The sequence below is a fragment of the Hydractinia symbiolongicarpus genome, chromosome 1 (genome assembly GCF_029227915.1).
Source record: "Hydractinia symbiolongicarpus strain clone_291-10 chromosome 1, HSymV2.1, whole genome shotgun sequence".
NCBI lineage: Eukaryota > Metazoa > Cnidaria > Hydrozoa > Anthoathecata > Hydractiniidae > Hydractinia > Hydractinia symbiolongicarpus.
In genome coordinates, this window is record NC_079875.1 from 6,202,822 (window position 1) to 6,225,402 (window position 22,581).

Genomic DNA, 22,581 nt, shown 5'->3' on the forward strand with positions numbered 1-22,581 from the left:
TTCACCCAATTGGTAATGGAGATGGGATTATTACTATTATTTTTCGAAATATTTATATATATAGCCACTTCAGTGTCAGAAACACTGCTATTAATGTGGATCCTGTGTTCTGAATGTTATTAGGTGTACCTCGACATTACCTACCTAAATTTTCTTACATAGCATGGGCTAATCCGTAGCTGTAAAGAGACTTAATAAACATTCTCGCGCTGTGGACCGAGCCACGGATCCTGTGATTACGAAGCAAACGCCATAACCACAAGGTCATTTGAAGTAGACACAAATTGAAATTTTGGGATACTTTTTGGAACAGAAGACTGCAATGTTTTTGCTCAATTTCCAACTTTATTTTACTGTTGTCTCCGAGACCAGCGAAGATTTATTGTCCTTTAAATTAATTTGATTCTTTATCGAACTCTCTCCAAATATTTCTTCTTCTGCACAAAATATTCCCGAAGTCTGCTTTCTCTTTTTTAATTTCCGAATAAATATTTCTTTATCGTTTTCAAGTTTCACCACAACGTCGGTTTGTTGTCTTGCAAGAATCTGCAATACAGATTTCGTACTTTATGGACGATTCATACTATTGTTTCGCGTCCAGGACACATTAGGCAATGGTTTTATGTTCATGATTCTTATGCTCTCTATTTACACAGTACACACAAGTGAACATATTGTCGCAACTTATACAGACTTTATTTACAAGCATTTATGTTCAAAGTTAGTGTGGTGAAGGACTTTTTTGTCACATGGATGAAACATTTGACATTTATTGCAGACTTTCGTACCACATGTGTTGCAGGAACAGCTAACAATCCGCTTACATTCTTTATTATGCTGATATTGTGAATTGTCTTTATGAACATTTAACCTAAGTAAAAAATATATCATGCCTGTTAAAACATCGGTTTTTCTATTTCTTGAATCTTAAGAGATCTCTTTTCTTTGTGTTAAGTAAAGTTAAAAAAAGTTTTACATCTTTCGCATTATTTGATAAAATTTGAAAAAATTAAAAAAAGGAAAGATTACGACCCTCCTTGTGTTTTTCTCATAAAATAAATACAAAACAGAGAGGTTTCTGTTAGTGTTAATGCATACGTACTAATCAGGGGATTGCACAATAAGCATGACTTACATCTTGTCTATGATACCAGCTAATGAACATACAGTCGATCGAGAGTATGTGGTCTCCTTTTTCTCAATTAGTCTCTTCTTGCTACACCTTGAAGGAAAGTTAATTTCAGGGCTTCCATCCTCTGCAACCACTGTAATATTATCCAAGAAATCTTGAAAATATGTATGTCGGCACAGCAATTTTTTAGGCTTATGGTAAGTATCCAAATAACTCGTTCAGTACAATATTGCAGCCCAATCATGGGTTGCCAAAGACGATTTACCACAGAAATTTTAGTTCTGACATTAGTTCTGACAATGTTATGTGAAAATGTTATAACAGCAGATAAAATATAAAGAAGATGCATAAAAATATATTACAATGCTTCCACGGATAGAATGTAACAAAAGTTATAAGACGCGTTGGTGTTACATATTGCAGTTTTTCAGACTTTTTCACAGCAATTGTGCCAAGATAAATTCAAAAAGCGCAGAGAAATTAGATCTTAGCATAAGTAAATAATCTTTTGCCAAAATAAGCTTTGGTTTTATCATTTAAAAGTTTTGTTGATAACAAGAAAATCTTGAACTCCTGTCTAGCTACACTATGTGTCTTTCAACTGGGTAACCTTTTACACAGATAAAAAACGTTTGTACATTGATCATGTTTTTCTGAGGAAAAAGATGGCAATATCTAGCTTTTGCTAAGGAGCTCTATTAAGAAAAATTTGGTAAACATGTTTTTTTAGTACTTACATTATAAAATAACCTCTTACATAAATGATAATACTAGTTATGTGAAATCCAAATGGTTATTTTTGTCAAATTTTTAATTTTCACAACATTGGAAAAATAAAAATAAAAATATAAATTTTTCAAAAGGAAAAAACGAAAAAATAAAAAATAAAAATATATATTTTCTCCTTTCTTTTTCAATAAGATGTTTACAAAGTTTAAATCTCAATATATCTAAAATAATTTTTGTTAGATACTCATGTACGTTGGGCTAAAAGGTACAATCATTTATGATTATTGGGATCAAACTAATACATTATTGTTTTAGATCTACTGTAGACTAAAATGGTGTCTGGTTTATTCTTAAAAATGAATTGTTAAGCTTTTTTTACAGTGTAAAAGTAAAAAAGTACAACTGACGAGCATAGAAAGCAACATTTCAATATAAGTTCGGAACTAGATCTTGAAACAAAACCCAAACAAAATCATAATTTTCACGTCTTTCCAGTTTATTAATTAACGGCAAAAATAAGGCTATTCGTTAAGAAATTTATATGGATTTAAGAAAAAAACTTTCGTGTTCTTTTCTGAAAGTCTTTCGATATCCCCTCAAAGAGAAAACAAAACGACAACAAAGATGATATCGAAAGATAATATTTTTACCAAAGTAAACTTTGTAGTTTCAAGTAACACTTATAATTTTTCAATTGTTGTCGATCTAATTTCGCAATACACAGAGATATTCGACACGTTCCCAGGACTTCTTAAGCTTGCTTTCCAATATCATAAAACAAGCGTTGCACAATAAATGCTGTAGAGATAGGAATACCTACACGGCAATTAAAAATTCTTGTTTAGTCTGTACTGTATTTTTTAAAAATAAAACAAGCAATGTAGCAGTTTTTAGAAAATTTGTCAAATATTTGCAAAAATAAATCTTTAAAATATTTGCACAAAATCCACAAAATTAAAAACAATAACTTCATTTCTTTACTCCTCGATTCTCTCGAAAACATAAAAGAATATATCTCACAAAAATGTATATTTCTGAGGGCCGTGTTTGCTAAAAGTAACCTAACATTAAAGAGAATATAATTAAAAAATCTTTGTGAAATCTATAAATATTATTAATATCTTAACCATATTTAAGAGGTGGGTATATTCAACCTATTTCATGCCTAAAAAGCCGTTGTATGTTGAAATTTAGTCCATTCAAACTGAAATTTGGTAACCTTTCTTCAAGGCTTCCCTTCAACTGAATTTTTAAAGAACATCATGGGGGGTTTCTTTATCAAGAGGGTGAACCTTTGTGGCATAGTGACCGATATTTCATGAAATTTTGTTTAATAATATGACACTAGTGAAAATTTATGTGGCTTAATTACATCAGGCTGGTCTAAAAACACGTCAAGTTTGTTTTTTTCCCCGAAATTATATGACATTTATTTTGATTGAAAAGTATGGTTTTAAACAAAGGGTACATTTCTTACCACTGGCTAGGCACTTTTAGCTTATATCCCTTTCAATACGTGCACTCACATGTTACTTGTTAATATATCCCAATTAAACCAGTACTTTAAACAACAAAATAATTATATGAGCAATTTTGAGCTGGTCCCATTTTCACATACTATGTTATAACCGTCTTATCCCTTTTTATGGTCGAAAAAGAGGTTCTAAACCTGGCAAAAGAAAAAAAAAATTAAGAAAGGTGTTTTACCACTTTTGAAAGTTTGGTTTGCTATCAATGAAGAAACTGGTCATAAAAGCCCGTAATAATAAATTGATGAAACAATTAAATATAGTATACAAGAAAAATTATTTTTTGCAAACCTTAATTATATGCCTTATGGTCCTAATTTTTACATAACAGAATGGGCGTGTATGTCCAAAAACCTGGAAACTTTTGTAAACTATCTGGAACGTTCTTATAAAAAAAAACGTTTTCTCACACATTAAAAATTACAGAGCAAGATTCCATCAAGGATACTAATCATACAAGCTTCTAGTCTATATTATAAAATACATTTCCAATAAATTCATGACCCCTAATTACTCTTAGTATTTTCTTGATAACAGAAATCTACCTCAGTTCCATTCTACTTTTTTAAGACAGGATCTCATAATCTGAAGCTGCCACTGCATACATCCATTTATTACTCTGTCCTTCTCTTTACTCCCCTACAACTTTCCATAGGACATGTGTCTCAGACTTTTTCCACAAACTGGATTTGAAAGCTACTAATAAGCTATCAGTATGGTAAACAAAATTTCTATTCAGAACTAGCTAGCTAACTATATTAAACTGATATGTATTTTCATAACATGTTCTTGAAACAACACAACATCTTTTTCAAATTTAAAGAAATGTATATTCCATAACCTTTTTTAGGGTGAAGCTACAATTCGAAATAAAAAAAAAGAAGTTACACAGGGGCTGACAATCTGCACCTATATTTTGTGGGGTCTAGAAAAATTCAGTAGGAATAAGGCTATGGTAAGTGAATACAGTTATCCGGACACAATTTTATTGTGTATTTACCATGACCTTTTTACCATATGTTTTATCTAATCAGGTTCAAATGCTGAATGACTGATTTTATCTATAAAAAGAACTATAGTTAATTTTTTTTACTGTCTGCAAAATCTAATGCAGGAGACATATGAGAAAAATCTTACGACAAATTACTTCTTTCAGCATTTATACAAACGTGTACATTAAAAATTTCTTGTTTTATGAAATTGAAAGGATGAAGTGATATTTGTTAGGAATGTGTTCAAGTATGTATAACATTTGAATTAAAAATGCTTGAACGATCATATTAATTCAAGATGGTTAATGATTGATGCAATAACATCTGGACAAAGTCTCATATATCTGGACAGTTATTTGTATTGACATATAATGTAAATATAGCAGCTACAAGCACTAATTAAAAAAACAAAAGAAATTGTATACAACGATACTCCAAGTCGATTTTCAATTACAATAAAGTTTTGTTATTTAAAACAACATGAATTGTTTTGATAAAAATAAATTCTTACTAAAATATATATTCATCTGTTTGCATTATTTGGCTAAGTCATAATGAAGAGAATGTAGTTTGTTGAGAAATGCTTAAATGAATCGCATTTGGTAATCAATATGGGTTATAGAATTATGTATTTTATTTGTATGTGAATATTTGTATTGTTAACTCGTGCATAAGGTATTAAAAATCGTAAGAAACATTTTAGGTAACTTTCTCTTCTTTATCAATGGTGAACTTATGTATCTTTAGAAATACACACACTGTGTAGTGTCAAACATTTTAGTATGGCTCAATATCATCTTTCAATCAACTTATCTAACTCCAACTTATTCCTACGTCGCAGCAAAGTTGATAACAATATATGGTATTTGCTATTTTAGTTCGAAAATTTCATGCGTAGTTTAGCTTGACAACGTTGTGACCGACAGACAGACGACATTTGTCTATTATTATGTAGAAGGGTTAACTAAGTGTTATATCGATGAACTTGCTAGTCAACTGTATGATTATCTATATAAACTTGTCCTATTACATTTTCTAGGGAAGTCCTTAAAAATGCAAAGTGTAATGAATACATCGCAACTTAACTTACTTGCATTGGAATGCAATATTTGCTTAGATGCATATCTTAATCCAAAATATTTGAACTGTGGGCATACGTATTGTCAACAATGTCTCGATGATATTCTCCAGTTTCAAGAAGATGGAAGTGCTGAACTGCATTGTCCATTAAAATGCGAGAGAAAGACAATGATTGGTCGACACGAGACTTCGTCGTGCTTACCAACTAATTTTGGCCTTGTTGAGGTAATGGACGAAGTTAGCAAAGAAAAAGGGTAAGATATACTTTCAAAAGTTCAAGTTTGTTTTATACAATAGCAAAATTATGATTAAATTATTATTTATTTCCTGATGTAAACGTCAGATGGAATCATTGCTAAGCTCTTGAAACTTTTTCACGAGCGATAATAAGGTTTTTCTAGCATTTGCTTGCTTGTTGATAAAGTAATTCGAAATTTAGACGAGGAAGTGGAAGCAGATAGATTTACAGACACGAAATTGCAAGTTTCTTTGTTTTCGTTTTGTTATTTATTGCAATTAATTGTACGTACTTTTGCTGGTCCAGCACCGTTACCTTCATAAACTTATCATTTTTTTTTTCTTGGCTAGCCAAGTTAGTCAGAATTTGTAATGGTGATGAAAAATCACTTCGAATTAACATTTGTGTATTTATTTCAATTTAAATTTAGAGTTTGTCTGCCGTATCAAATACTTATAACTAAACTGGTTTCCAGACTTTTCGAAATGGATAATTTTATAAATTTTATCTTTCTTTGGGAAGTGTTAAAATTACATTAAGAAGAAAGTTAAAGCAAGCTAAAATTGTTAACTATATATAACAGTTTCAATCATTTAAAAAAATTATTTCCTCGTGATATTTTTATGTCGATCTATATTTTTCTTTATCTAGAAATTTTCAGGCAATGCATACCTTAAGGTTGGCTAACAAGCAGAACAGTAAATAAGTAAGTCGTAACACAACACACATGTAAAAATGAAAAATTGTCAGTTCTGTTTTTTTCCTATTTATTGCATTGTTTTACATCTCATCAAAAAATGGAAATAAAACATAAAATACATTCATCCCGTTGATGACAGCAAATATAAAGATAGAGAGTTGTATAGCAGGGTCTATCCTTCACAAATAGAGCAACGGCTATTTAATCGCAAATTGAGAAGAAAAATATTACAAATTCCGACAGTAACTTTAATACAATTTGTGACAACTCCATCACACATTGCAACAAGTTTATAACAAATTGCAACGAGTGTTGCAAATTTGGGAAAGAACAGCGAAAAGTGTTGCTAAAAATTAAATGTCGCGGTTGGTTGCCAAAAACCAACAATGCAAAATTTTATTGCAAATACATTTTATCTGTCTATACTCCGATAATTTTTTGTTTATTTAAGGATAACAAAAAAATCTCAGAACTTTTAAATTATCTAGTGGGGTATACCCTGCAAATATTTAAAGACCAAAATTGTAACATGTTTGCACTGATTTAGGTTTGCAGGAGGTATAATGGACGCATCATGTCAACAGAGTAAGATATGCAATCGACCTGTCAGCTTGTTGTGCATTACATGTGGTGGGAAAATGTGCAGAGATTGTGAACTTTTGCATGCCTGCAAGAAAAAATCCTTGACGACCGTAACCTTTAACGAAAAAACAGACGAAATCCAACCAGTGTGTCAATCACATAATACATTTGCGAAATCTGTATGCCTTGACTGTGATAACGCATTTACATGTACGTACTGTGTCCACCGAGAACATAAGAACCATTCCAAGAAGACTATTGATGAATTCGGCTTTGAAACAAAGCAGTGGTTTCAGTCTTTCATAACATCGTTTTTGGATGCAAAAGTCGTGTTGGAGAACTTAAAAAGAAAATATAACGAGGCTGTCATATATTTAAATAGTCAACGAGAAGTATATGTTCGTGAATTAAAGGAAAGAAAATTATTGTTAGTGGAGCAATTTATTCAACTAGTAAATATAGAAGAGAAAAACCTACTACAAAAATTTGATGATAAATTGAAAGAATTCCAAGAAAATATGAACATAACAGGGTACAAATATGAAAATAACTTCAAAAATGGAGTGAGATACACTAACACTTTTAACACTAAAAGTCACTTCGAAATAATAGCGGAAAAAAAGGAAATTGAACGACAACTTCAAGATTTGCCTTCCATGCCGTCAACTGTTCCCTTTTTTGCATTAAATATGCCTCCATTAAACGATCTGGATATGGTAACTAACGTTTTTGGTACAATAAAGATTTCCGTTGATGATGCAATAACTGCCAGTTTTACAAATAGTAATAAATCTGTTTGCGAAAGTAAAATCGCGGAAACTGACATACAATGCGATCAATTGGAAATGAAACATAATCTGATGAGCTTGTTTGATTGTGTTTATGGTGCGTACTTCTCCTAATAGCGTAGTTTGATTTAGTTTTTATTGTACAATCTAAAATGAAGTTTTAATTTGATATTTTTTAGAAAATGAAAAATCAAAAAATGATATTAACGCTGAGCCAAAAGCAGAAAGGTTAGTATTAAACAAAGCTGATTTACAATGATATGTTGTTATGTTATGAAATTCAAATCAAATAAAGAAATTTCAATTTCCTGTATATTTTAATAAATTCAAATCTCAGTTTAATGAAGTAACAGAAACAACACAATTTTTCTTCTTTCGCTATTTAACATGCTTCCCGTATTTAATTAATTTAAGTAATTAATTTAACTTCAATTGGTGGAGAGAGTGTATGAAACGTAACTTCTTTTATTTGATTAACTACTTAGACTTGATTAAACCAATCATTTCGTGGTAAGAAAGAAACTTCCTTTTAAATAACAAAAGTTTAGATCTAAAAGATAAAGAGGAAAATGTCATTTTTTTTGTTCTAATTATCAACATGACTTTTCATTATTTTGGAATAGAATTGTTAAAAGGATTCCATGGACACAAACAATATTTAAATATTAAATCTAACATAGAATGATTTAAGAATATATATTTGAAATATTCTAGTTCGTATAAAATAAAAAAAGGAATTTTTTTAAAAAAATTATTTACAAAGAAAGTACTGCGTGATATTTTCAAATAAAAATTTTCGGCGTTAACGTTACATTTTAGCATTGCAGAAGCGAGGAATACACCGCAAGTTGAAAATGTTTACACTTTTGAGGGTAAGGATTATAGCACTAATTAAACTAATTGTACAGTATTAACAAATTGTAGTAGATATTTAAAGAATTCCTGATACCTTACTTGCAATTAGACAATGGTCTGTAAAAAAAATCGCTTCAATTTGGTAGGAAGTGGTGAATACTTTGCTGGCACATGAGACATTATAGCATCCACTTTGTAAAAGTTACAAACCAGCATGTACAGACGAACAGACAAATCTGGCGCAATTTATCAAGTTTTCAGTGCAAGTTTAAAATGTTTACTGATCGTCACTTTTTTTGTGAATTAACTTTAAAATATTTTCCAAAATTCTTACAACTAAATAAATCAATGACTTTCCTAAGAAATCTGAATTATTTGTGGTTTAGTATCCGCTCCTCTAAAGGAACGTAAGAAATCATTATGTATTTTCGAAATTTATGCAAGTTTTAAATACACAGTAAAAACCTGTTGATCATTAAACACGTTGCTTTCCAGAGCTTTATTGATCTTTACTTTTAGAGCTGGACGAAATGATCGAACATGGCGATATTGACCAGTTACAGTCAATACTAATGAGTGATCCAAATATCGTTAAAATGAAAGGTGGTTCCTGTGGAGGTACACTTTTAATTCAAGCTGCATGTTACCACAAACCTTTAATAGTACAAGATTTGATCGATGCTGGCAGTGATGTTTACGCTATGGATGACTACCATTGGAATGCGTTTCATCACAGTGTTTTTTATGGTTATCAAAATATTTTACAGATTCTAATCAATGTTAACAATACACAAATTAGTAACGTTAACTGTAACAATGAAACACCATTGCATTTTGCATCTGCTTTTGGTTTTGCTGAATGTGTTAAAACACTACTGTCTAGTCCATACATGGATGTGAACATACGTAATGAAAATAACAAAACTGCTTATCAACTCGCTGGTAATAAAGATATTAAACGGTTACTGAAAAAACACAAAAAGGGGATCCCCTTATAATATGCTGTAAAGCTGACTTAAAAAATAAGTATGGTTAATTATATTTGTTTTGCCATGAATTAATTTTCTTGAGGTAAATTAATGGGACCGATTTTTCTCAGGTCAAAAAAAAGAAAAGAAATTTTGCAAGTGTAAAGTATAGTATTTTTTGCAGATACAACATTCTCACCAAGTTAAACTTCCGGTGATCTTTTATTATGATTTTATCATCTGCGCCCTATTTTCTTCTTTCTGTGAATAAATTTATGCTCTTCTTCATTTTATATAAAATTTCACGAAATATTATAAGATTTCTTCATTTCTTTGTGGATATTCATTTTGTGAATGGTATTTTAAATAATATTTTGGTTGTGAGTAAACAATTTCGATAACACGGCCACAATTTGCAAAATGCGCCAAATAGTGCAAGGTATTTTATGATAACATTTTGTACAATAAATCCTACCACCTTGACAAGGACAGGATCAACAATGTTATCTACCTTCAGTGTTTTTGTTGATAAAAACTTAGAAATTTTATATTTTATAATATGTGATTATGTAGTTGGATATTTTTGATATTACATGGTGCAAATAACATTCTAATAGCAATTTTTAAACTACATTTTTAGGCAGCTGATGCATTCAACATAATTTTTATTTTTTCAGAATATCTGAAGGTGAATACTTTATTATTGATGTTTTTTCTTTTTTTCTTTTTTATTTTAGTAATCAAGAAAGCTTTGCGGGAGATAAAATGGACAAAAAAGTATGCAAATGCGTATTTCAGGCTCTTGTGGATTTACATCTTAAGTTGGTCAAATGTTGGTATTTGTTGAAATAAAAGCAATATTTTTCTTCTTGAAAAGAGATGATGTTATATTTTGATATGTACTATAGATAGATCCAACAACCAACAATCAATGACTGTAATATTTCTTAAGGTAATACATAATTACTAGCCGGGATGAGCCACAAGTAACTGTAGTTGAACGCCGTAAGGAGCGCTTAACAAGAACTGCAAACTGTGCGACACAGTCAGGTGGAGCGCTTTAGTACAGGTATGCAGTATGTCGTAAATCAAGTGAAGCGCAAACACCATTATAGTCTTGCGACTGTAACAAATTTTTCAAAAAATATTCCCCGCAACGATAGCTGAAATAAAAACACAGTTTACAAACAACAGTTGGTACCCCATCATAGCAAAAACAATCAGTCAATATTATTTTATTTTGCGGAATAAGTTTTTGTGAAAGCTAAAAAATTTATCGTGACACTGAGCTAAGCGCTTACTACAGTTAAACCGTGTTGCACAGGCGTATAGGAATAATACGCCTTTGGAAACAACTTTCTCACAGACTCTGTTTAAAAAAAACACAACAGGGCTGAGCGGTTAGGTAAACATTGTTGCACATCCGTACAGACGTGATTACCGAAAAAGTTTAAAAATGAATTGTCACATTGGTTTGACCCCTTAGTACAGGTAAACCACGTTGTAAATGCGCATACGCGTAATAGCCTTTACCAAAAACAACAGTCTGTTGTTAACACTGGGCTAACCGCTTAGTGTAGTTAAACAGAGTTGAACAGGCGTATAGGCGTAATACCCCTTTCCAAAAAAACTTCATTGCAACTTCGGTTTTAATGAAAACACAGGGAACATCTTGTCATTACCGGTTCAGTTAAAATAATCTGTCAGTTATTTCATTTGCACAAAAAGTTTTCAGGAAAAAATAATAAAGATGTAGCTACCTAGCTAACTGCATTTGACATAACACTTTTGTTTAATAATATTGTTGTAGTCAAACTGCCTTTTTATACTCTCACTTTTTAGCCAAAGATAGGAAGGAGCTAGCTAAATGGCTACAGTCTCAGCACAAAAATAAATGGTGGGTAGGATAAAAAGCTGTTATACCATACAGAATAGTAATGAGTAAGGTTCTAGCTAGCTAGCCTCCAAAATCTTCGTTCCTAGCCAAAAATGGTGCGTTTAAGATCTGTACGTGACTAAAAACGTGACAATATATTTATCTTAACAATTTAGAACATACAAAAAAACAATATTACGAAAATAAAAAGCCTATAAAAGACAAAAAAGGTGAAACAGACTTACAAACTGCACTGACCCACCATTACTTTAAAAACAAAAATGGCCATCATGTTTCGGCCCTCATGTTTCTTCGTTGGCATGCCCAGGCCGCGAAAGTCTTGGATTGGTTTTTTAAACAATCAGGCGTTTTGATTGGTGTATTATGTGCGAGCGGTCAAAACAAAGTCAGTAAAACTATCAGTAAACTGTCCCTTTTGTTTTCTGTAGCTTCTGAGCGAAAACGGCGATTGAGGTCACGGGGGTAATTATTCTTAAAATTGGCCTATTAAAATGGCGTATCAAAACAATGCATTCATTTTTATCACTAAATTTATTTTTCTTACTTATGGTAATAAATTAAAGCAATTTAATTAATTAAAGAAATAAATTAATTTTTAGAATATATTTTAATCAGTAATTTGATTTGCGATTAAATAACCCCTTGGTTTCTAAAAATCGCGGAAAGATCAAAGGAATATCGGTAACCCTTTTGAACAGACAGACGGAATACGGCTATTATTATAGAGATAATATTTGACTACAAGAATAAGATAGCCTTGTTAATAAAAACTCCTATTCTTTGCGATTTGATAACAAGCAAATTTTCTTTGAAATCGCTGACCAAAAAATCAAAAAGTTGAAAAAAAAATTCTACCAAAAAAGTGACGTCGATATGTTCGACCCTAAAAGTATCGTTTGTTGATTATTTCTAAGTAAACACCTATTTTACATTAATTTTTGGAAACTTTTTTGATCATTCGGAAGCATATATAATGCATGCTTGCAGGTTGTCATGTTGTGAAAGATTTTCATTTTGTAGTTGTTGATTTTCACTTTCTTTGATATTTTATCTTTTCTATATATCTTAACCTTTCAGAAGGAAGTTGCAGTTTTTTATTGTTATTTTTTAAAGAACTGGTATATGCGATGAACCTAGCAATTGATGTTGTTGAATTATCCCTGCACGATCAAAGAAAAGTCTTCTCTTTGTGAATTTTTACGCGTTTGATTTTTATTTATTCCACATAAGTTTAAATATAATAATTATGTAAAACATTCTCAAACATTCACACCACTAATATGTTAATGTTTTTCTTATTACTATACAAAATGTATGTTTTTGTGATTTAAGAAAGGAATAACCTGACACAAAGTAATTAGCAATTTCTTTTGTCAATTCTATTATTTAAATGATGCATTGCCTTTTTAAGAAATTTACACTGTGCGGAGGTAGTGTCTGTACTAACTATATTGCAAAACTAGGGCATTTTTAAAACAAGTTATCTTTTTCTCAAAACGCAGACTACTCTCTTCATTGTTGTGAATGATTGGTACTGTGATGTAGCGAGCATGAACAAGCCAGAGGAAGACACAAGGTTTGGAAGAAATTACATCATCTTTTTCACTAATTGACATATTGACAGACATTTTATTTTGGAAGAGTATATTAAGAATATTCTTAGAAGTAACACGAATGTCCCAAGACTTCAAATTTCTTACATAAATAACTTGCAATAATTAAAACGTATGTTTTATCTTCTGCTACCCAGATTCCTAATAATTATACGTGATCATATTTTACATGTAAGATATGAGATACAGTCAACTCTCCGATTAGCGATCACTCCAATTAGCGGACACCTCCAATTGACGGACAAATTTCTTTGCATGGGTAAAACCACGGTCAAAACTTCACACGAAACTTTCCAAATAGTGGACTGTCAATAAGCAGACAATCTAATTAGCGTACAATTTTATTTTCAGGAAGTGAACTTCCCCCTAGAGTCTCTTTCTAATTAGCGGATAGGGTAAAAAACAAACAAAGGAAAACAACGAAAAAAAAGCAAAGAGAATTTACGTCATTTTAAACACTTCTTTTTATATCATTTTTTAATTTGAGTTCTCACCCTATGGCCCTCTTCACCCACTCGATTGCCTTCTGTGGTCCTCGGAGCGTGTATGTACAAAAATTTTCAGTCCATATCCTGCCCCTCTGTTTACACGCTTTCCAGTAACACTGCAGCGTGCTGTGGATTTGGGGAGTTGTAAGAATTACAAACTGCCTTGCGAAGTTAAGTGGCATATGTCCAACTACTTTTTTATTCATGAGGTTAAAATAGGCTAATTGGAAAGTTGACTGTACTTTATATATATATATGCCTTCTATTTTAGCTAATCGCGATTGAGATAACCTACATCAACATTCAATTTGTGTTTCTCTTTTGTCTCTACAGCTCCATCTGATTAAATTAATTTGTCGATTTTTTTTTACGCCACTCACACTCTTTAAATCTAAAATATACGAAAGAAAATGTTAACAAATTCACATATGCTTAATGGACAAGAAATGCTTTTCTTAAGAAAAATAACATTTTTTTGCTGTAAGAGTAGTTACCTAAACGGCTTTCTAAGTAAATTTTTTTCATGGTAATGTCGGACAAGATCAATGATACATTGAAATTTGGGTTCTCCAGGGCATATGTAGTATAATCCCTGAAAAAGAATTGTTTAATAAAAATGCGCTAACAAATTACCCTCCTTCGTCCCCAATGATTCCTAATTTTTAGGTTTTTGCATCACGCGCTTATTCCAACACACGCACCACCACCACTGTCCTTCCCTTCTAACCCTTCGTTTATTAATTGATGACATAAAAAAGCATTTAACTTATTTGCCTGATTAATATTTATCTGTAATCGAATTAAAACAACATAGTGAATGCAATTAACCTGAACGATGTTGCAGTTCAGTAAGGAGATGTAAAAGGAGAAGGAGATACATCTAAGCAACGTCCATTTAAATTCTATTAAGGTTTCTTTTGTTTCCGCGCTTTTTTGGAACCCATCCGTTGCGTGTGTTAACAACGATGCAGAACTTTCAAAAAACATATTAAGAACTATAACGAACATAAATAAAACACATGGCTCTGTCGAGCTTTAAGAATTAATGCTGGTAAAGTTTATTTTCTTAACTTTCAAAACGATTCAGCTGGTATTTGGAGCTTGTATTGTGTACATTGTTGCCCTCAGATATGATATAATTTTATATCTTGTAGATATTTCTGTACTTTCCCTCCTAACACAGCGTCAGTTAATAGATTATTAAACCTTTTAAAAAATATTATTGCAGGAGGTGTTGCGTATTGACACATATTTTTTTCTTCAAAGTTGCTGAATTTTTGGTATAGAATCGGGGTTCGGTGACTATTGTTCCTTTCGTTAAACAAAAGAAAATAATAATCATTTGTTACTATCTCCAATTATGCGTTTTTCGTTGGGTGATTTTTCGTTGGATGTTTCTTTTTATTTCTTTGCTTTTTTTTTCTGAAATAAATTGTTTTTATTTTTTTATTTTACCATAATTTCCCCAAAATAACCCCCAAAAACCTGATTTTCAACGATCAAATTACAAAACAAACGAGTTTTCACCGCTGGAAAATAATTCAATACTAGCCGAATCCATGTAAAGAATACCAAACAAAAACACACAACATAGTAACTTGAATTTTTAAAACTCACTTTTTTTACAAAAAGATAAATAAAGCGGATCAAGGCTGCTCACAATATGGATTACTCTAAATTTATACCCGTTGAAACAAAACGTTAAAAAATATAACCAGGTGCAACAACAAAAATAAAAATAAAATAAAAATGCAAATGCAAATGCAAAATGTATAACAAAATCGAGAACTATATACTTGCTTAGCCATGCCGGAAGTACACCAGGAGAAAAGAGTATATCAAACATTAAAAAATCGAACATATTTTGCCTAGTCATACAAAAATAAGTTATTACAAATTTTCTACACTGTACAGCTTGTAACACGTCATATCAAAATAAGATATTCGGTCATTGCATAGAGCAACCCTTCCAAAGTTATAAGAAATCAACATTTGTCAACTCATAATATAGAGAAATGAAAACATGATTTTTTTCCATGTATTGTATAGCTACTGCAATATTTTAATCCAAAATATTAAAGGAACAATTTGCCTAACAGACCCAACCTCATAACCAAGAAAATCAATTATTTTGGTTTTATGTATCAAGAAAACAGCGCAAACGTGCTGTACATGATAACAATGCAGCGTTTTCGAATTTAAGAATCGAATATATTTCAAAAAATTGTAACGTAACAGATGTAAACATTGATTTAAGTTTGTTTACATTTTTTTTGTTTTAGAATAACGACAACAACAGTGAATCACCACACTCTGTAGTGTTGAAAACAGCAATAACAGAAAATTACTTTTTATATTTTATATAAATTATTCTTTAGGATATACACGCCGGTTTTATAAGATGAGTGTGTTTTCGTTTCAGCCTCCAGATTCTTAACTATCCTCATTATTTTTAACATGTTCCTTGACTATGGCCTGAAAATTTATAATGCCTTAATAAAATAAAGCCTGTTATAACTTTAGCTCTGAAAGTTAAGATTCATTTCCCTACCAGACGATCTAAACGACACACCTGCTTTTCTTTCGTTTTTAGTAGGTAGCTTGCATACGGTCTCAGGATCAAAGTCCAATCAGTTTTTTACTTCGATTACTAACTATCACTTCATTCCAAAGAGAACGAATTGAATGCGTATACAAATGTTTTTAAGAAAATATTTCTAACAAACAACACTAACGTCGTTCGACAACAACAGTTTTGTTTTTTACATTTATGGTTCGAATTAAATTCATATTTAAATACGATAGATTTTCTATAAAAGTAAGCAACCTCGATCCCATAATAAAAAATGGAAAATATAGAAGAAAAAATAAACTTTAAGCTAACCTCATGATGAGTAAATATTGAAATGCTTTGTTCGAAATAACTTTTTCAGGTTTAATTATGAGGGAATGAGTACAAAAGATATGAAAAGGATACAACCTTATTCGCTTTGGTTTTCTTTTTGGAGTTGATAAACAACTTGTTGTCGTGAGATGCGGCACGTGCATGGTAAACCAGGGGGTAAAATTAAATTATTTAACACATTACGGCCACGAACGGCACTGTATCATAAATGGCAAATGGTCCCTTTGTTTTGGCGAACTGTGCCCCAAGAAAATTGGTTGGAGATTACATGTTGGAGGAACATAGGGTGATATACAGTATTCATTAGCAATTAAGTAAACTGTATAATGCTGACATGTAACACCATTTTGCTTGTCCTATTTTCGGGTGCAACTTAGTGCTGCCAAATATAGAAAGTGTTGCGGAGCGTGGGGCTGAGTCCCCAAGGTTCGCAAGCGAAAAATTTAGAATGCCCCTTTCAGGTGAATCCCTGGTGAATCCCTGGTGCTCCCTGGTAATCGATCAAACGGTTTCATCTTCGCCTTGATGAAACATTTCCTGGGGTCTCTGCATTAGCAGTACCGCAGTGTGTTCCGGACGCAAAATTGCATGGGTCAGTCATATTTTGTTTAGAACCTGATGTATCAGAAAATGCTAAAGAAGGTTAAACAGAACAAGAATTTGAGCCGCACTGGTGTATGCTCACCGGCAGGGTTAAAAAAGTTTATTTCCTGGACGTGCGTACAATATATATAGCTACAATCGTCTACAAAAATATGGCTGTCCATTACCCCTCAATGTTAAGAACTTTCCTTTTTGTCAGAGCAACGTAAACGAATACATGTGACATACCTTTATAAACATTGATCACGAATGAGAATGGAACGTACTATCTGCAAAATATCCAGCTAGCTATGTTCTTTTGATGACTTTGCTAAACTTTATGCTTCTTGGTTTTTCGTATAAAATTGCCAGAGACAACAAATTTTGTGGACGATTGTAGCTGAAAAAAGCTATGTGATGGGACATTCCTACAGAGTAGAATTATCTCACTCACTGTGTTGCATATGTAAAGCTAACTAGTGATGATAGCTATAAAATCTCTCTGACAGAATTTTTCTATGCTAGCTAGAGTCGAAGCATTATAGAGTTTTGCTCCGTCACGTCATAATGATATATTCATGCTAAAAACATACAAACGCGTAAACGTTACGATATCCAAGCAACATGAATGTGATAAAGTTATATGGAAGTTTATCTTAAAAGAAAGAAAAACTTACATTTTCATACTCTTCCACAATTTTACAATGTCTAATTGCACCTGTACATTCTACAAAGCTTATAACATCTTCCTATACACAAATATAATTGTAAATATGTCAAGATCAACTCACCCGAAATGTAAGAAAAAATAGCTTTGAAATATATTTTTACCCCACTACGTCCAAAACGTATCAGAAATGTACCAGCTTCTTTCCCTTCCAACAACCTGCACATATAAGAACTTTTTCGTTAACAAGAAAGTTCCATATTGAAAACAAATCCTACTTGCTTTTCCCACATTTATGTTAATAATAATTTAAGCCAGGAAATCGAAGTAAAGGTGGTAATTACATTAGGCTGACACATTATTATTATTACACAGTGCTGGGTCGTTTAAAACAGACGAAGTCAGTCTATCAAATTCAAAATCTAATGACTTAGGCGGACCAGTGTGGTTTGCCAACCTTAGATACCTGCTACGTTGGATTTTATTGTCACATTTGATTCTAACAACCTGAGTAGGTTCAGGATAGTAACATGAGGAAACGTTTAAAAGGTTACAAAAACAAAAAAGGTTTTCCACATGATTTATAAACATAAAGAAAAAATATTCTTAATAAAGAAAATTTGAACATCTTATACAACTACAACAACCCTTTCCTCGTTTAGTTGTCTCCTATAATTGCGATTGCTTCTGGGTTAAGATTGGGACAACCCTTTCAGTCACATTTTCGAAAATATGAAATTTATATGTTTCGCAAAAACCGATCTAGAGTGTCTGAAAGTCACTGCATTTAGAAGTATAGACTCTCCGAAAATGGTAACCAAGATTGTTCGGACAGAAGAGTTGAAAGTGCGTCCACCCAATCCTGTGTCATGCCATCACCCCTTAGCACTCTTCATTGTAGTACACAATGTGCAATAAGTGCAATAAATTACCTTGAAGAGGTCTCTCTGTTTAAAGAGCGTTGATAAACAAACATTGGCAAAAGTTCTTCATCAGATAATTCTTTTGTGGTCTATAGTGGTAATAAAAATTTTTTTTACACATTTATGGCATCTCTTACAAACCTTGCTGCATCAAAATAAAAAATTAAGCTAATGAAAAAAAATGATTAAATCCAGTATAAAGAAATTACCTTTTGAAGATTTTGGGCATTGCCACCATTGCATTTTACCTACATAAAAACACGTCATAGACTATTCGTAACTTGTTTTGAATAAGTTTTAACAAACAAAAAAACTTAAATTTAAATCATCTCATGTATTGGATATCTTTAACTGGCATATCGTTCTAGTCTAATCTAGCAAAAAAATGGATTATATTAGAAATTTTATACGAATGAAAATGAGAAAAAAATAACCTTACCGCGAAATTTTCTTTCGATTCTCTATTGCAAGGTCTAAAAGTATTGACACAATTTATTAATACTGATGATATAACAGTTTCGTACAACACAATGTTATACGTTTTTACGTTGTTGTAAATTTAAATAGATGTAATATCGAGGAATTAATTTATCAATAAAATAGCTTTTATGGATCAAAGGTGATAAACTTTTCGGTGCTTTTTTGTGTTTTATTTAGTACAATAAAATTGCTTCCGTTTCTCAAGAACTAAGTTAGGGCTGGCTTATTGTGTTATTTGGGTTTAAACCTCTGTTTTCAACCTAGTCACCTCACTTAGGTTTTGACTGAAATATGAATCCCAGTTAGCATTTCACTTGTTTAAAAAAACGTGCATTAAATAAACGAGCAGACTTGTGCAATAATGTGCGATGTGAGTCTAGTATAGAGGTACAGAAATCTTTAGATGTTTTAAGCGTTGTTAACAGAACTACGTTGTTGAAAATTCCAAAGGCTTATGATTTTAACGATTAGATTGGAGCGGAAATGCTGTGTGTTGTGTGCTTACAAAACCATCCAATGCGAGAGTTTGCACACGATACAACAGTGAGTTGTTATATTTATTTATTTATTTTGTACGTTTATTTTGTACGTTTATTTTGTATGTTTTTGTTATTGTTTTAGCTTTGAACTCACGTCAAAGTTAAAAGTTGATCGCAAATTTGTAGTTATCACTTGTATACCGTATCATTATACTGTAACCTTATGTATTAAGATTCAAGGTTCAGATGGTTTGGTTATTGGCACGACCATTACAGATTACTTACATCTGAAATTTGATTAAGTTACAATATGTTCAAAATATTATTGGATATGTCTGACAAAGTAAGAGTGTAATCTCTTGCAATCCCTAGCTACTTAAAATTTTACAACATTTCGCATGATGCCGTTAAAAAATGTACGGCTGTCATTTGAACGCTATAACAACCGGTTGTTACGGAAACAGGTCGTTGTACGATACAATGGTGTATGTTAAATTTAAGAACTATCTTTAAAAGACATATAAAGGGTATGGGAATTCCTCTTTACCTTGTTCTACGTTCATTGTTTAAACACATGCTTTGTCCTATTGCTTAACTATGTAATGTTATGTGGCATTTGTTTTGTTCCAATTTTTATCAAAAATTATAACAATTTCATTTTCTTATAATGTTTTAACACATTAATATGCGACAAAAGGCGAAAATTTGTTATTTTTAATGCAGATATGTAACAGTGCGTCAGTTTCTTTTTCTCCAGTGAGCATGAACAGCATTGACTTGTAAACACATTACTTACCCTTTCTTTGCCATCATCTGATCCACAGCATAAATTAGAGCAAAATTACTTGCTAAAGACGATGCTGTTTCACCTTGATCAATTAATGTTTTTTTGGTGCATCTCAATGGACAATTTATTTCAGCAGTTTTATCTTCTTTGCGTACCAAAATAGCATCTAAACAGTTTTGACAAAAAGAATGTCCACATTTTAGTTGCTTTGGTTTCTTGTACACATCTAAGCAAATAATGCAGTCCATCTTGTTTTAAATTAAATTTTCTAAAATTGATTATTCTAAATTTGATTATTTAAAAAAAAATGATATATTCAATGGATATGAACACCTACCCTTAGCTCTATACGCTTTTTTAATATTCAAGGCACTTGGTGAGTCTTAATAGCACTGGGTTGTAAAAAAATACAGATGATGGTCTTAATAACCACACAGTAACTTTCACAATTTAAATCCGGTAAACAGGACTGTTAAAATACTGTCATGAAATGCTTTTGTTTTTAAATGCCGAAATGTTAATAAACCATAACGAAGGAGTATTTTCGTTAAACTAGAAAAGGAATAACGAACAGAAATTGGATATATGAAATTAAATTAAAAGTAAGAACATTGCAATAAAAAGGTATAATTGTGGGCAAATGCAGCACATTGTGTCTGTTTTAAAATAAATCCAATACAAAGAAACACAATAAATGTTAAAAAAGTTCAACTTAAAAAAGAGAGAAAATAAGCACAATCACACCACAGAAGTGATACGCATCCAATTCCTACGAAAAGCATCGTCTTTTAATGAAATATAAATCAGCTAATCTCTTCTAAAAATATTAATTGCGAGATCATACCAATGAGCTTTTATATACGATTGCTAAAGGTATCTAAGTTGAATAAAACTTCGTGTCATTTATTAGCATGGTAAGAAGTTAATATATTGTTTTAGGTTATTAAAAGAATAAGGTGAAAGAAACTAGCATTATCTTTTATATTAATAAGAAGCTTTCGTTTGTCTGTCTGAGACTTTTACAAAGACGATGTTGTTACCACCAGAATGAGCGAGTTTTCCGAGTTTTTTTGTTTTGTTTTTACATTTGTCTCGCCACCGTCACAAACCACGTTGGTGTTTCCGTTGGTGTAAAAAGAAACAAACTAACAAAAATTTGTTTTCAATTTTAACGAAGCTTTTCCTTACTTTCCTTACTAATAACGTCTTCATGTAACGAAAAGCTTCGATAAGAATAAAATGTATTTTTATACACGTGTTTTATGTTATTATAAGACATCTTCGTTTTCAAATATAAAAATGTTGATAGTATTTTTAAAAAATGCAGAGAACCAATGCAGCTACTTGCCTAATGAACATATTCTTCAAATTAATGTTCACAAAATCGTATTTTAATAGCTACAGCACAGCACGTCAGCTGGCTTTCAAGTTAACTATGAGTTTCACTTTTTCTTCATTAAGAAATATCTTATTCACGCAAAAATGTAGGTGCGCATAAATCAAAGTCCGTGAAATAAACTTCGCGCAAAGAGAAGGGAAATATTTCTTATACTTTCTTTTTCCGAATTGCTTATGTATATACAACAAAGATGGCATGTTTGTTTTGCATTGATTGCTGTTTACAATGTTGTATAAAAGTTTAGTTAAAAGCTGAAGACTTACTCTGACACAATCTTTAGCTATCTCATAGTTATTTAGTTAGTTAGTTAGTTAGTTAGTTAGTTAGTTAGTTAAGAGAAGGAAAGGAAATAAGTAGCCATAGTTGTAGTTAAAGAAAGCAAAATATAAGTTTGTTTACATTTTTAACAGTCTAACTATCTGTTTGCCAGCCAGAAAGCTGCTAAAAATGTGAAAAAATGAAGCCTGTCTAGCTAAAGTATCCTTTATATACAACTAGCCTTATTGAAGCAGATCGTGTTTTTTTTATATGTTGTTAAGACGTGTTTTTTTCTATTATGGTTTAGCCAGATACCCGACAAAAAAAGAAATAAGTTTATCAAAATCCATAGAAGATGAAACATAAAAACTGTGAGTAAGAAATTCTTTATTTTAAAATTATATAGCTTACCATTTTTTCTTATAAAAGCAAGCAAAAAACTTTAATCCATAATGAAAGTTAATATGGTTGAGGAGGGAAACAAGGATGTTTCACACTACTTTACAAAAT

At 31.4% G+C, this 22,581-nt stretch overlaps 2 protein-coding genes across 4 annotated transcripts; one reads left to right on the plus strand and one right to left on the minus strand.

Annotated features, from left to right (window-relative positions):
* The first annotated feature begins 4,691 nt into the window (after positions 1-4,691).
* Positions 4,692-10,293, plus strand: LOC130634386 (tripartite motif-containing protein 2-like). Its single transcript, XM_057444617.1, has 5 exons — positions 4,692-5,716; positions 6,948-7,867; positions 7,950-7,998; positions 8,590-8,642; positions 9,145-10,293. The coding sequence occupies exons 1-5, from the start codon at positions 5,436-5,438 to the stop codon at positions 9,621-9,623; spliced, it is 1,782 nt and encodes a 593-aa protein (XP_057300600.1). The 5' UTR covers positions 4,692-5,435; the 3' UTR covers positions 9,624-10,293.
* Positions 10,294-12,959: 2,666 nt separating this feature from the next.
* LOC130634428 (uncharacterized) lies at positions 12,960-21,253 on the minus strand. 3 transcript variants are annotated; one of them, XM_057444620.1, is made up of 8 exons: positions 20,424-21,253; positions 19,108-19,141; positions 18,878-18,916; positions 18,678-18,757; positions 17,910-17,964; positions 17,756-17,827; positions 14,086-14,183; positions 12,960-13,982 (listed from the first exon to the last, which is right to left on the minus strand). In XM_057444620.1, exons 1-8 carry the CDS (start codon positions 20,660-20,662, stop codon positions 13,940-13,942), a joined length of 660 nt encoding a protein of 219 aa, XP_057300603.1. In that variant the 5' UTR covers positions 20,663-21,253; the 3' UTR covers positions 12,960-13,939. The 3 variants fall into 3 exon arrangements, with proteins under 3 accessions (XP_057300603.1, XP_057300604.1, XP_057300605.1); XM_057444621.1 differs by lacking the exon at positions 17,756-17,827 and having other exon boundaries at positions 20,424-21,235; XM_057444622.1 differs by lacking the exons at positions 17,756-17,827; positions 17,910-17,964 and having other exon boundaries at positions 20,424-21,239.
* Positions 21,254-22,581: the final 1,328 nt, after the last annotated feature.